The sequence below is a fragment of the Daphnia pulicaria genome, chromosome 4, assembly GCF_021234035.1.
Source record: "Daphnia pulicaria isolate SC F1-1A chromosome 4, SC_F0-13Bv2, whole genome shotgun sequence".
NCBI classification, from domain to species: Eukaryota; Metazoa; Arthropoda; class Branchiopoda; order Diplostraca; family Daphniidae; genus Daphnia; species Daphnia pulicaria.
The window spans coordinates 20906595-20921579 of NC_060916.1; the positions used below are offsets into that span (position 1 = coordinate 20906595).

Genomic DNA, 14985 nt, shown 5'->3' on the forward strand with positions numbered 1-14985 from the left:
CTGGGCGAATGAGGGCGTTAGATTGGTCGAAAGTCGGCGGCGAAATGCGAAAATAAATAAATAAATAATCAACCGCGCAATAATAATAATGACCCTAATGATGACTGAATTGCCCCGCGTCGCGTGCAACTTTCTAAAGATGAAATGAAAATAAAAGGCCGCAACAACCGAACGAAAAAGAGTTTAAATGTAGTCAAGAACAAGAAGAAGAAGAAGATGAATAAAAAAAAAAAGGAAAACCTTTGATCCCGAAAGGCTTCGGAAAAAAAGGCCATTGCTGCTGAATTTTTCAATCCTTTGCGTGCAGAAAGGATTGACCCCGCCCTAAATTTTGCCTATTTATTTATTTATTTTTTTTTTTGTCTTTCGTTCAAAATATTCAAAACAATTTTTTTTTCTTCAGGATGCAGACGTTGTAGATGTGCGTGTCTGAAAGGGTTCAAGAAAACGTGGAACCTGTTCTCGATTCATTATATTATGAAGGCAAAAGAGAAGTAGAAACGCCAGACCAACGTGCCAAACGTGTGTCCCTCAGGTGCGCGTTCCATTCGTCCAATCCAAACTGTCCAAGTCCCCTAGACTCTGATAGGTGGTAGGTCCCTTTCTCATTGACTTGGATGATTAATGACTGGACGGCCAACCGAACACCATACGGTCCGCGGTGGCCTCATTATTACCCAATGCAACCAGCCGGTGTGATGAGGATGCTGGAAAACGTTTGAGTTCATTTTCTTTTGTTTTTTTCCCCATTCTAATTCCTCCCCCCTTCTCTTTTTTTCCAAGGGGGCCGGACAAATCGATTAATTTTCTTTTTTCGTAGAGAGTGTTATTTTGGTGAGAGAGTAATCAAGTGAACGAAAATGACGTCAGCTGCCTCACAGGTTTTAGGTTTATCTTTTATCTTTTTTTTCGTTTAGACATTCGAACGACATGGGAAAAAAAGAGGGGTAAAAAAAAAATCATCAAATTCAATCTGCATATCCGATCGAGCGCGTGATCAAATTCACGCAAAATCGCTTCGAGTGGAAGAACCGGTAAAAATACAAATTCTGTCGGCCAACTACGCACGTTTCGAAGAAAAGGAGAAGAAAAAAAAAAGAAAAGAAGAGAAGATGATGATGAAATGGGATGGAATGGGTTTGATTACCTGGTCGGGTTTCAATCCGGGTGGAACCCACGTGTATTCTTCGAGAGCGCAGCCCGAATCATCGTCCGACTGGGAGTGTCGCAAAACGTCGGTCGCCAGACCACCCAGCTGATGATGATGGGGATGATTGTGCTGCTGCTGCAATGATGATGATGATTGCAGCGGGTGAAAGAGGCCAGAGGCGCCTCGTCCCACAACGAGTTTGTCCGACGAAGAGTTGGCCGAGAGCAGTTGCGTTTCCGACGACTGCGACGTCAGCGACTGCGGCGACGGCTGCTGGAACGGCGCGTAGCCCGGCCGCTGCTGCTGCTGCTGTTGCATCATTTGTTGATGTTGCGGCGGCGGGTTGTAGCCGCCGTTCGCAACGGTACCTCCAACTTGATACGGACGCTGTTCTTGATGATCCTCCCGCGGACATTTGCAGTTACGACACACTTTTCTGGTTTTCAAAAAAGTCAAAAAGAGAAAAAAAAAAGAGAAAACGAATAAATAAAGATGCGGATTAAGCACAGATAACATGACAGATGATTCCCGTTTCTTTTTTGGGTTCTGTCACATATGCCAAATCAAATTTGACGCGGACGAGTTGAGTAGCGAAAGAAAAATGGATTTCTATTTTTTCTGGTCAGGTTTTTTAGTCTCTTTCTGGGTCGTTTGAGGAAAAGATGGAATAGATATGAAAATACATAAAAATAAAACCACAGCAGCAGCAGCAGCGGCAGGAGCAGGTTTCGGGAGTGGTGGTGGGAGGCTGGGCTCAAAGAGACACACGGAACATTCGCGCCGGTGTGTGATTACGAGTCATCATTCAAAAACGAGTAGAATCAATCAAACGGAATTTCCACATTGCCACAGTGCTGTGTTGAGCTGAAGGTTTGGGTTGGCTTCTTCTTCTTCCATCGGGGGGTGGTTGGGGGGTATGGTGGAAAGAATGAGGCAACCCAAGAAAATAGGAGAAAAAACAAAAACCCCACTGAAAAATAATAAAATTTCATTTGCATTCCTCTGAGCGCGGCAAAATGGGCTTCCTTTTTCCTCATCACGACTCGGCGCTATACACAACCAGTCTGAGAATCTTCTTCTTCCATTGCTATACATCACACAGCGCCCAGTGTTGCTTGATGCGTACCCCGGACGGAATTCAATTTGTAAATGAAGAAGCCGAAATTTTCATTTCGGCCGTCAGAAAAAGAAAAGAAAAAAACTGGTAAGAACTCTGCTGATTATACAAACGACGGTCAATGGCTGATGTACGTGTTTACGCAGGGTACGGAGAAACGATGGAAATTTCTGCGTGTCAGGATTAGCTCGCTGATGAATTATTAAGCGTCGCGCAATCATCTCCGGTCGGTATTTTAGTAGTAGTAGCCAACTCTGAACAAAATTCTTTCGTCATTTGTTATCTCGCTTAATTAGAATGACAAGGGAGAGGTGGATGGCCTTTTTCCTCTCTCGGGTAACAGAAAAGCCATTCTGGAAAATGACAATAACCACCATCACAAATTCTTGGCCCAAAACTTTCAAAACTTTCCATCATTTTCTTATCTCTTTTTAATGATATAAATAATAATCATAATAATAAATAGAGAAGAATACGGCAGAGAGAGAGAGAGAGAGAGAGAGACAACATGTTGTTGGTTCTGACGCACCTTAAGTCTTCTTTTCCCCTCTCTTTTTCCTTTTTAATAATACAAACACGAGTGGTGCATTGTTTATCGTTTCCGGGGGGGTCTAACTCTTCGTCGTCGTGGGTATTTTTTTGTTTGTTTTTTAATACAAGTGAAAACCTCAAAAATGAAAAAATAAAGAAAAAAAAAACTTTGGATGAAAATTTTCCGTTCGTTTTTTTTTTCCAAAACCGCCGCCGACGGATCAAGTAACAAGTGGAGACACCCGATCCAGGCGTGCGCCTCTTCGTCTATAGACTAGACTTCTTCTCTTCCACTTGGTTCCCTTTCAACAACGACAACAACAAGACATCTCCAATTACTATTTACCTAACGATAGAAGATTTCAAGTTGTGTTCCCCTTTTATTTTCTCTCTCCATTTCTTTTTTACAGAGGATATAGAGGAGCTATAAGGATAAGGATATGTATATACACCTCACAGATTTTTTCGTGCTGGGCCCTCGGGGGGATGATTCTCTCCCTCCATCTTGTTTGATATTAAAAAGTCATTTTTTGGTTGTTGTTGTTGCTTCCTTCTTCCTATCAAGGAGAGGGAGGGGGAAAAAAATCTTCTCGGGGAGTGGGGGGGGATAGTGGAAATGGATTCCTGGCGCATATGAACAACAACAAGACACACCTGATCTTCTATTCATGGGATTTCCATAAATCGGTGGAGGAAAGAAGAAGAAGAAAAAAACTGAGAGACAAGGAGATGAGCTCGTGTACTGTCTGGCGTACATCTATCTATCTATGTGGTGAATATAAATAATCAAAAGAAGAAGAAAAGAGGGCAGCAAGTCAGTTTCTTAGATAGAAGGGGGGGAGAGACTCTCCACGAGTCTGAGAGGTATGTGTAGATGTATATGTGTGTGTGTGATGACTAGCTACTGATCGATTATTCCGACTCGGATGATGGATTCGTTTCAGACTTTTCAGGGCACACTCACTACTTACACCGGGGCCAAACTGCCTACATCTCGGTCTATATATACGGACATGATGCAGCTGGATAGTCTAAGAAATGAGGGCTGGTGTGGGGCCAACAGGGCCATTTTTGATAGACAGGTGGAGTGAGCCGGGGGGACTGGGGGTGATTTTGTGGTATAGAAAACCCAAACAGCCAGAAAAAAAGAAGAGCCTTTTTTTAAAAATAAAATAAAATAAAAAAGAGATGGAGCTCTCATTATCAGCTAGAAAGAGAACTGTTTCGGCGCAACGGAAGGAGACGTTGTTGTGTCGTTTCTGCGGTCGCAAACGACGGCGGAATAAAACGACTTTTTACACGAACCAACGAGCGCATACACCTGGCGTCGTCCCTCGTCCTTGAACTAAAAGAAAAAGAAAAAAGACACCCGTCATCCGCACACGCTATCATCCCTCCTGCCTGCCTGCCTGTCTGTGTGTGAAAGACAACAGCCGTCCATTCCAAACGGGAATTGATGAGAAAGAGAGGGAATATCTCCTTGATTGGTTTTTCCTTTTCTCCTACACTGTTCTAGGCTGAGAAAGGAAAGGCAATCGGAAGCCAATCATTCCAGACTATAGACGAGCAATAAATAGAACGAAAAGAAAAAGAAAAAAGATTTTGGAGTTGGGAGGTAGAATGGCAGCAGCCAAGAGGATGAATCTATGCGCGCACAGGTATACACCGGTGTAAACTTGTATAGGTACTACTCCTACGATGGAAGGGCAATATAGACGCGGTGTAGTACAACTACCGTCGACTCGACTCTTATCTTTAGTGACCATCTTGTCGACTCTGATGGTGGAGTATAGTATTTGGATTGACGGCTATAAAACAAGGGGCTACATCAGGAGCAGATGAGACACAATGAGCAAAATAAACTTGGCAGAGTATAGAGTGTATAGCTCTGGAAAAGACAAAACAAGAACAAGAAGATGGACTGTGTCGACCTTTTTTGGAATTCTTTCAGGTCGGGGTGAAGATGTGGTTTACGACGCATCCCAAACGGCTCTCAAAAGTGCACTCAAGTCGTATAAAAAAAAGAAAAAGAAAAAAGAACGGAGACTACTAGCAGCAGCTCTGCTCGGTCACAGGGATGACCTCTTCTACCTCCTCTTCCCAGGCATGCTTTTCTCTCTCTGGTGAAATCTTGTCGTCCTTATCTTTTTTCCCCGTCAAGAAAAGTTCGGACATGTATCCAAAGATTAAAAAAGCGACACATAATTTCGATGGAATGAAAAATTCTCGGGAGAAAAACAAAAAACAAAAACACGTTAGCTTAACAAGTATTAAAAAAATTATAATGTGTGCCGAAATTCTGGTTTTCTTTTAAGTCAAAGAGATGGTCATTTTTTACGCGTCGTTTCTTCAACTGCCTTGATTTTATGCTTGGCTTAGAGACTAGATGTGTGGTGCTGGTGGTTGGCTGGTAGGACATCAGTTCGGGTCGGTTGCCCAGTCATTACCAAACGACACCCAGGCACCTGTCCCGGACATGCAATACAAGTCGTCTGGACCAGTTTCTTTTTTGTTTTTTCTTTCTTGTTTCGTAGTTTTTTGTTTTGTTTTTTTTCTATCTAAGGATTTGAAATAAAGCGGTTTGTCGAGTCGAACATGGGCACATTTAAAATCAGACGAGGAGGAATAAGAAAAAAAGAAAACAACTAAACATTCGTCGGTCTTTTTCTGTGACTTTGATCTTTTTTTCCTCCTCTTCTTCTTCTTCTTCTTGTTTGTTTTTAGTATTTCTTCTTCTCTAGCTTTGGAACACCAACACACACACAGACACCAAACATATTTCCAAGATATGGCGCATCGCCGAAAACGGTCGTAAAAAAAGAAAACGAACGAGGAACGAACGGTTCGAAGCTGCCTCAGCTGCTGCTGTTGCTGCTACGCTCTTATATAAATAAATATACTGGGGCTTTCATTATCGTCTCGAAAAGGCAATCAACCAAAACGGAGGTCGCGCAACATCCAACGCAGACAGTTACAGTAAAGATAGAATATATACTACTACGACTACTACGACTACTACAACACCGGAGTAGTACGAAAGAATTACAAAGGGGAAAAAACAAAAAACAAAAACAAAACGAAAACAAAAAAGAATTTCCCTTTAACTAAGGATGAGATGCTCAAGTTGACGACCTGCTAATTATTCCTGCCACATTTATTTCCGTCTCGTTTGAAAACGGCCCGTTTCTTTTGTTGTCAGAATAAGGTGATGCGTGCGCCGAGTAGAAGAAGAAGAAGATGCTGAGAGAGAGAGAGAGCGAGTCATTTCTCTTTCGAGTTTCTCTCTCGTTCGCCGAGCTCGCCACCTCTCGCTACCAAGGTAAGAGGTGTTTCCAGGCGCTTTTTTTGAATGACTCCAGAGAAGAAGAAGAAGAAGAAAAAGGGAAGACTTTTTCATGTTTTATGGCCCCGCACCTAGCCATAGGGAACTCGGTCTTCATTCCATCGGACCAGAAGAAGAAGTGAAAAAAGTCATGGCCGCGTATAGTTGTAGTATCTTGGCCGATCGCGCCATAATATTTGAAGAGGGAAAAAAAATAAGTTAAGGGAAACAAGACAAAAAAGAAAAGAAAAAAGAGGATTCGATCAAACCAGACCGAAAATGCCCCAATTTGGAAAAAACCAATCAAGCGAAGTGAAACCTTCGGAAAAAAAAATATACGAAATTTTCCAACTCCCTACCATTTGTCTCTCTCCTGACCTGTTCGTATTCACCCACCCACCTTTAATAGTATAACCAACCAGAAAATAAATTTAAAAAAACCCAAAAAAAGACAAACAAACAAAAAAATGGCTAACTTGATTTTGTTAAACTTGTTTCTATCTGGTATTTGTTCGATTCCCTTCTAAAAAAGAAAATAAAAAGAGCCCACCACCTTGCGATCTGCTTAAATGGCCCATGGGCAATCAGCCGGGTTCCACCACAGAAACAGAAATTCATTCAGTAGCCCAAATGTCATTCAAATTGCACACACTAAGCATTTGGACTATTGCAGTGAAATTCCCTGTCATTCAGCATTGCTGGTGGGCGGGAGATTATATGCAAGTCAAGCAACTAGAAAGTGAGCGTCGTCATTTGCTGCAAATGAGATTTGAACGAGATGTTAATCTCCGGCTGTAGTGCTCGAATGAAAAAATTCCAAAAGACAAAAAGTACTCTGTAAAATAATTGAGGCTTCGTTGAGGGTCTAGAAAAATGTTAACGCGAGGGCGAATCGACTTACTCCGAGGTGTGGAAACATGGCACAGTGTTAAATGATGATGAACTGACGGCGGCGTCGTCGTCGTCGTCTTCTTCTTCATCATCTTCGTCAACACCACCGCCGCTGTGGTGATTATTGTCATCATTGCAACAAGAAGAGGAGGACAAGGAGGAGGATTTGGTGGCGTCGGCGACGGTCGACCTGAGCGTCGTCAAATTCTTTTTGCGCCCATACAATTGTCTGTAATACTTTTGCTGGTCGCCGTAGACCCAGCAGACTTTCCACCACTGACGGTGGGCCAACAGGTGGGCCAGAGGCTTGTGCATCTGTAACAAGGTCCCACCACCGCTGCCGCCATCTTTCCTGTTGGCACCGGAAGCCGACGCCGCGGCCAAATCCTCTTCCGCCGCAACAGTCGACACTTTGGCGACGACGGCAGCGCTGCTGCCCGGCAATCCGCCGTTGCTGGCGCACTTACTCGTCGTCGTCGTCGACACTTCCATTGAAATATTTCACGTGATTTAAAACATCCCGGGGTCACAATGAGATCCGATTAATTTCTTCCTTTTCTTTTTAAAAAATTGACACTGATTGCGCACCTCTCGATTAGCCTTCTTCCGGCATTTTAAATCACGCGTGTGCACACGCAACAATACACTCGATTGATCCCGTTTGACGAAACGCAAATTCGACAAGAAATTAAAAGGAGAATAAAACAAATATCCGATAGATGGCAAGTTGCGAGGGTCCACACTGCTGTCGCGCTCGTGATTATTACAACCACTTAAAAAAGAAGAAGAAGAAGAAGTGTGAATGAGAGTTTGGTGTAGCGGCGATGCTATCGCCACGGCGGTTGCCTTTCGACTGAATATAGGCGCGTGTGTTTCTTCTACCTCTCGTCAAGGTCCCTCCCACCTCCTCCTGCGTTTACCTCCGCCTCTCCTTGCAGTGTCTCTCTCTCTCTCCCGATTTCCCCTATCTTTTTTTCTTTTTTTAAATTCCCCTCCAGCAGCTCGAGTCTTCCCTTTTTACCTGTTCTTCTTCTTCTTTTTATTCTTTTCCTTCTTCTTCTTCTTCTTCTTCGGCTTCTAGAGGAACTTGCACCTGAAAGAGTTCCCAACTTGTTTCTTCTTTCCTTTCCCTTCGCGCGTCTACCTTTTTCCAAGGGCTCGAGAGAAAATGGTCGGCTCATTTCCGAAACTATTCCAGAAAGAACGCTTTTTTCTCTCTTCTCCACGTCACTTTTTAATTTAATACGTCGATAGGAAAGAGTGTGCGACCGTTACCAAACGACTTGACAAACGACAAAAAAGTGAAGTCGAGAAAAACAATTTTTTTGATAACGAGTTGAGAGAGCGCACGCTCGCACGCTTGATAGTCGCATATCACAATCGTTTTTCCAGTCCGGTTTTTATTAGAAAAATTTTAATTTGATAGAATTTCTTGTCTGATTATTTTCTTTTTTTTTAAAACAAAAATTGTTCCTGCGATTTCAACCCAAAAAATATTTTTTTTTTCTATTTCTCAACTCGTCCTCGGGCGATTTTTTTTTTCTTTTTCAGGTGGGCACATAGCACATGTAGCCCTGGACACACACAGCTCCCGCCGGCCAGTTATTATTTTCCAGAGCTTTTCATTTTTTTTCCTTTCCGTTTGGGTGTTCAAGTTAAATTCGAGGGCTTTAACATGTATCTATTTTTTGGCTGTTGGGTTGTTTTACCATTTCGGTCGGCTGTATGATACACTACACTAGCACTTGTTGGCCCCCCAGCCCTCCCTCCACTCCCCCCTTCCATATTTTCCGTGTCTATGACTCCGAAAGGAACGCCATAAGGCCATCTTGGCCTGTGCATAGTATAGTATTATTATTAGCCTCTCCTTATAAAATTCAGCAGACCCCGGCGGTGCAACTGGATTGAAAATTGACGAATCAAGGTGTGTGTACTATATAGTAGGAGGAGGAGGAAGAGGCTTTCTCCCTCCCTCCCCATCTCATTCTTTTTTGGTTAACCCCTTTTTCTCTGATTGTAAAAGATTGTTGAAAGAAATAAATAAATTTCAAATGGTTCGTTTGCGCGGCATTTAAAAGTCGAAATAGGGAGCGGAGCGGCAGCGGCGGCGGTGCATACAGTAAATACGTTATAATATGTATAAAAAAATGCCTATAAAAAGAAAAAGAAAAAAGAAAAAAAGAAGAACCCAGGAGAAAATGTGAAACAAAAATGTACGACGGAACTAATGAGCCGCGCGCCCAGTCGATTAATTACAGGTGGACGCGATGCGGTGTGTATAGTATTTTATGTTTCTCTCTCTTCTTCGACTGTATCTATTCGATTCCCTTTTCTTTCTTAAAATAAAAATAAAAAAAAGAGTTAAGAGAAGTAATATTGTACATGTGTAAGTCTCTCTCTTTCGTCGTTTGCCTCTCCATAGAACTGTGATAAAAACCCGCCGTCTTATTATTACCTTTACGTTTGAACCAGTGCGTATCTAATGCCGACCTCTCTTCTTCCTAGCTCTCCCCCCCCCCCACTTCTATTACTTACCACTATCTATCCACCTGATGATATTTCTCTCTTCTCCAAATGCCCTTCAGCTGCAGCGAAATGGTTATTCTCTCTCGCTCCATCCATCTCGTCTCCCATCGTTCAAATCCGAGAGAGAGAAGAGAAGAGAGAGAGCCAGCCAATTGGGCGTGGAAAATCTAAACCTCCCAGTTCTTCCCCACGGATGGCCCCCTCCTCGGTAAAGAAGAAGAAAAAAGAGCCGAGAAGAAAAATCTTGATGAAGTCAAAGTTTTTAGTACTTGTTTCAAAAAAAGGCAGATAGAAAAAGGATGAGCCTTCTTCTTTTTTCTCTGTTGAGCAACCGTTACGTCAAACCCATCGGGCGCCGAGAGCGTCATCATGACGTGTGTTATTTGTTCCAGATAGACTACATGGGCCGGATCAACAACGAGAGAGCAAACGACTCTCTTTTCCCTCAAACCTGTTTTCTTGTTTCTCTCTCTCCCGGGAAAAAAAAAGTTACTTTTCCAGTGATTGAATGTAGTATAGGATCGAGGAAGAATAAGAAAAACCTTGGCCCTGTCAACTTTGGACGAGTGATATAAGAAAAGATACACAAGGACATGAGGTCATCATGTGTCAGGTGACAATGCAGGACAGCTGGAGCAGCACAACAACACGAATAAGGGAGACTGTAAAAAAGAAGAAGAGCGTCTTGTGAATAGTTTGGTTATTTCCTTGTTTGACGACCTCCTTGCTGGATGATTTATTCAAGTTAACCTTTCGAGGGGGAAACAATCAAAGTGGTTTGCCTGTGTATACCATCATCAGTACATCACGTTATTTATATTTCAGCGCATAGAAAATAAAAAAATAAAAAGAAGAAGAGTCGTCGGTAAGATGCGCCTTTGATGGATGACGGCGAAACGTGACCGACATCATCATCACGGAGCTAACCTTTTTCTTCTTCTTCTTTCTTTACAGCGTCTATAGTATTTTGTAATATATGACATAGTGTGTGTGTATAGAGCATAGCACACTATAGAGGATACCGATTGATGGCTGCGGTTGTGTCGCTGCGATACGATAGAGTCATCATCATCAAAGGGATGAATGGATGAATTTGTGGCTGACAGTCATCGATGGCCACCAATCGTGTTCGGAGAATCACAAACTATATGAGCGGCGTATATACAACATTACCAAAAGTTTTCTTTTCTCCCGAAGGGAACAAACGCGAATAAACTATACACTACACACACCGCGCCCACTTCTTTCTTTCTTTTCTTTCTTTCTTTCTCTCTGGCCATCAGCAGATGATTCAATTCGGGGAAATGAAAAAAAAGAACAAGATAAAATCCGAAACCAAATAAACAGGAAATTAAAAATTCGGCAACAAATGCGTGATTTATAGGGAAAGCGCAACGATTGGACGCGGCAGAGAAAAATGGTTGGGGGAAAGAAAAAAAAAACAAGTGTCGGAATGGTGACGGAAGACCCTGTCAAATTTCACCGACAAAAATAGCCAGAAGGTAAAAAAAAAAACACTAAATGAATATTTATGAGCAGAGAATTTTTTTTTTTTTTTACTTTGTCCCTTTCGTGTCACGATGATATCCCCATCACCTCGTTATTATTGGCCGAGACTATACTGTGCGACCCCAAAAGAGATTTTCCAAGAAAAATGTCACGCTCGTTTATTCGCTTGTCGCTTTACTTAACACAGTCATCAAAAGAGCGCAAATGGTTCTGCTGGGCTTCGGACAGTGGTAGAGTCTTTTATCACGGTCAGAAGAGAATCAGCAAGCCAATGACGACAATGGATTGCTTTTGATTTTCTTCTCAACTCAAGGAAATCAAGAGTCCCCTTGGGTTCATTTATGAAATATTATCCCATCTAATATTTTCTGTTATCCCGTACAAGGAGAAAATGAATGAGAGCGCCGCAGGGACCAAGTGTGGCTGGCGACCAATCACGGCCGACACCAAACTGATCGTCACTTGCTGCTGCAACTTCTCGCGTGCCATAAAAATGAATTTCAACACAAGAAAAAAAAAGGAAAAACAAGAAAAAGGAAAAAATTTTAACAAGTGTTAAAAATCGACGACCGATCATCGAGATGATAACACATTGGACAAGGATTAAAGACAAAGTTAAAAGACATTTTTTTTTCTTTGGTGGTGGTGAAAATAAGGGAGACCCTCGTTCACGCCCCGTAGCGTTTTCAGCGTGACACGATCGTTTTTTTTTTTTCTTCTTCTTCTTCTCAAAAAATATATTTTTTATTTATTTTGGTAGGTTTCTATTCGCTCGCTCTCTCCTCACCGATTCTTCTTTTTGATGGGCTTTTATGCACATTCTTTTTTTTTCCTTCTTTCCTCCTTCTTCACGCTCAGTTATACACGCCGCCGTAGCGCATCGTCTTCATTAGCCGCGTCCGACCGCGCTGACATGATCCTCACCATCCCCCCCACTTTTGTCGAGCTCCTTCAACGGATTTCTCTCATCACCTTTCTCACCTCCCTTCTCTCTTTCCTTTCTTCGGCCAATGGGGGGGAGGGGGGACAACAACACGAAGGAAAAAGAAGAAGAAAAAAATCCGAAAAACGACAGGTATAACAAAGAGAGAGAACGTATTGTAATAACAGACTAGTCCTTGAGCTGGTTGTCAACCTTCTTTTTTTCATTTTCGAGGTTTTTTTCCCCAAAAAAGTTGAGGGGGAGGACTTTTTTTTTAAATTTATAAACGCGAAAAGCGTCCGCCAGTAACTGCCATCTTGCGGCGGGAAATTCAACTCGGTCAGCGGGAGGAAGAAAAAAAATGATTACGACACAATAAAAAACCGGTTCGCACGTTTTTAAAAGGGGCAGTTAGACCGTCACAGCCAAAAAAACAGAAGTCGAGTTTTTTTATTTCGTAACACAAATTCATATTTCCGTTGTAATAATAATAAAAAAAATAATACTGTAGAAAATTGATATCTAGTCCAAGGGCGGGGGCGAACCGGGTTTGTTTAAGTGAATGCGTCTTTTTTTTCTTCCCTTCAAGCTAGGCGATATGATGACGTCAGCACAGATTGGAACTGCTGATTCTGTCAAACTCCTTTCACATTTTTAACCTATTTTCCATTTCTTTGTCTGCGTCTATTTGTGCTGCCTGTCTGCCGGCAGCCGTTTGATTTTTTTGTGTGAGTGTGCGTCGATTCCAGTTGATTGTGAACAAATAGCGAGGCACACAGCGCTCAGAATAAAAAAAGTACATAGTCGCCAATTTCCCATCTTCACAATCCTCCCCGAAGCGTTTTCCAAGCATTTTCTCTCTCTCTCCACGTGTGATTAAAGTAAATAGTTTCGGGACATGACGTGCGTTTGAGGAAACTATTGAACGAAATTGAAAGAAAAGAAAGAAAGAAAGTCTAACAAAGACGTACCCCCCAACGTACTTTTCTACTTGCTGCAAGTTTTGATTGGAACACGGGGGGGGGGGGAAATGGCCGTCGGCACCGGAAGGAAGGAAAGGTCGGTTGTACGCGGTAGTAGTTGGGGGGAAAAGACTATAAGGGTGTGTATAATAATATAAGATGATGAATTATTCAAAAAGGCAAGGAAAAGGAGAGAAGAGAGGGTGCCCCACGACAGACTACGTCTTGAAGCCGAGAGATAGAGAGATCCAATGCTCCGCTGGATTTCTGGATGGAATCCAAATAGAATCGACCGAAAGTAAGTCAGGAAAAAAAAGGAGGGAGTTTTATATATCGTCTAGAAACCGATGGCAAGAAGAGCACACAACCCAAAGGGGGTGGATGGAATGACGAGAGAAGAGGGGGGAAAACAACAACAAAGACAAGTTCTTTCTATATAGCCTTCTTCCTCGAGGAGATCGGAAATAAGAGCAGATGACGTCAAATCAAGAAGACGATGATGACAACAAAAGACAAAAAAGAAAAAGAAAAAAAAAGGCGGAATGATAGAAATTTAAATGGGATTGGGGAGCCCGTTGTTTGATTAGACTGGCGTGACGAAGAATTCAATGAGCGCCAGTTCCAGATCGCTAACCAATTCTTATTTATACTCTAGCTGCCACCGGATAATAAGAAAGAACAACCTAAACAAAAAGGTACTATTCTTTCCTTCTTTCTTCTCCTGACTGAGCTGGGCGTTTGTTTTTTAAAATAAAATGTCATTTCTTTGTTTCTTCTTATTCCTTCATCTGACTGGTTTATTAGACTCGTTAAAAGACTATTGCGCACTGCGTATGTATATAAACAGAGAGAGAGAGAGCCAAACGACTGTGTGCACCAGGACAAGCGGAGGTCTTAGAGTGCAGAGTTTCGACTTCATTACCCAAGCGTAGCCTTTAGTCACCGTCGTCTTTGCTGGCTCTCTGTCTATATCATAAGTAACTTGTAATAGTAATAATGCGTACTGGCGCTATGTAATCCCAGCCCCCTCCTCTCTCTCTCTAATTGATTTATTATCGAGCCCAGCAAATACATAGGATTCTGGTTTGTCCATTTCCTCACAGCCTCCAGCGTTTTCGTTGCAGACATACCGGCAAGTGTGTGCATAGATTCGTAGAGTCTCAATACATGTTAATGCTAACTTATTGGTACAGGCAAAAAAAAGGAACTTTGGCCTCCCACATCACAGGATTAAATCAAAGCTAATTAACTTTGATGTATAATCAAGAAGCAATTGTGGCAGTGAGGGGATAAAAAAGGGAACAGATTTACCGTTTACTTGGTGGTAGTATGTATATACCAGAAAAAAGAAAAGAAAAAGATGCGGATGGCGTCATCTTTTTATTTACTGTAATCATCATCTTTTGTTTTGTGTTTTTTGTTTGTGTGTGTGGTGTATTAAAGAAGTCTTGTTGGGATGTGAATAAAAATCCTTGGGGCTATATCGTGACTTTGGCGATAAATCACAGGGGCCGGCTAAGAGCGCTGTTTGATATGCAGCCCCAATATAAACATACATATAATGACAGCGGTGGTAGAAGATGTATATTTCCCATCATCTTCTTCTTCTACTCATTTAATTTTTTCTTTTTTTTTCTATCTTCCTTCACTTGACTAACGGCCGGCTGCTATCTCCTGTTAGATGAGATTTCCCTTTGCGGACCGAGAGATGGCCAAGACCGTTGCTTATTGTAAGAGGTTACATTATATTTATGAACTGAGTTTAGAGAGAGAGAAGTAGAGGAAGATGGAGAGAGGCAACCGGGAAACTTTGGTCGGGACACGACTGTGGAGCCGGCACACGTATACATGCATAAATCGTGACCGGTCTGGGGACGTCGACGGACGCCGCCAGAGGCTCAAGTGTGAAATAAACATAAACCCATCATCGTCGGCGATATGACATCATATAAACAGATGGAGGGGGGGGGGGGAAACGATTGGAGGAAACGAACCAAACGGCTTCCAAATTTTCTTTCTTCCTTCTATTACATTTCTCGTGCGTCTGTGTGTGTG

General features: G+C 42.3%; 1 protein-coding gene across 2 annotated transcripts in view; it reads right to left on the reverse strand.

Moving 5' to 3' along the window:
• The window catches only part of LOC124337587 (protein prickle-like), a 46094-nt gene that overhangs the window by 11974 nt on the left and 19135 nt on the right, over nt 1-14985 (reverse strand). The window contains exons 1-2 of one of the 2 annotated variants that reach the window (XM_046791631.1): nt 7022-8432; nt 1148-1586 (exon numbers count right to left, since the gene is read on the reverse strand). In XM_046791631.1, coding sequence (XP_046647587.1) covers nt 1148-1586; nt 7022-7503 — 921 coding nt within the window. In that variant the 5' untranslated portion in view covers nt 7504-8432. Of the gene's footprint in view, nt 1-1147; nt 1587-7021; nt 8433-14985 lie in introns of those variants that run through there. The other variant, XM_046791632.1, reaches the window with a different exon arrangement.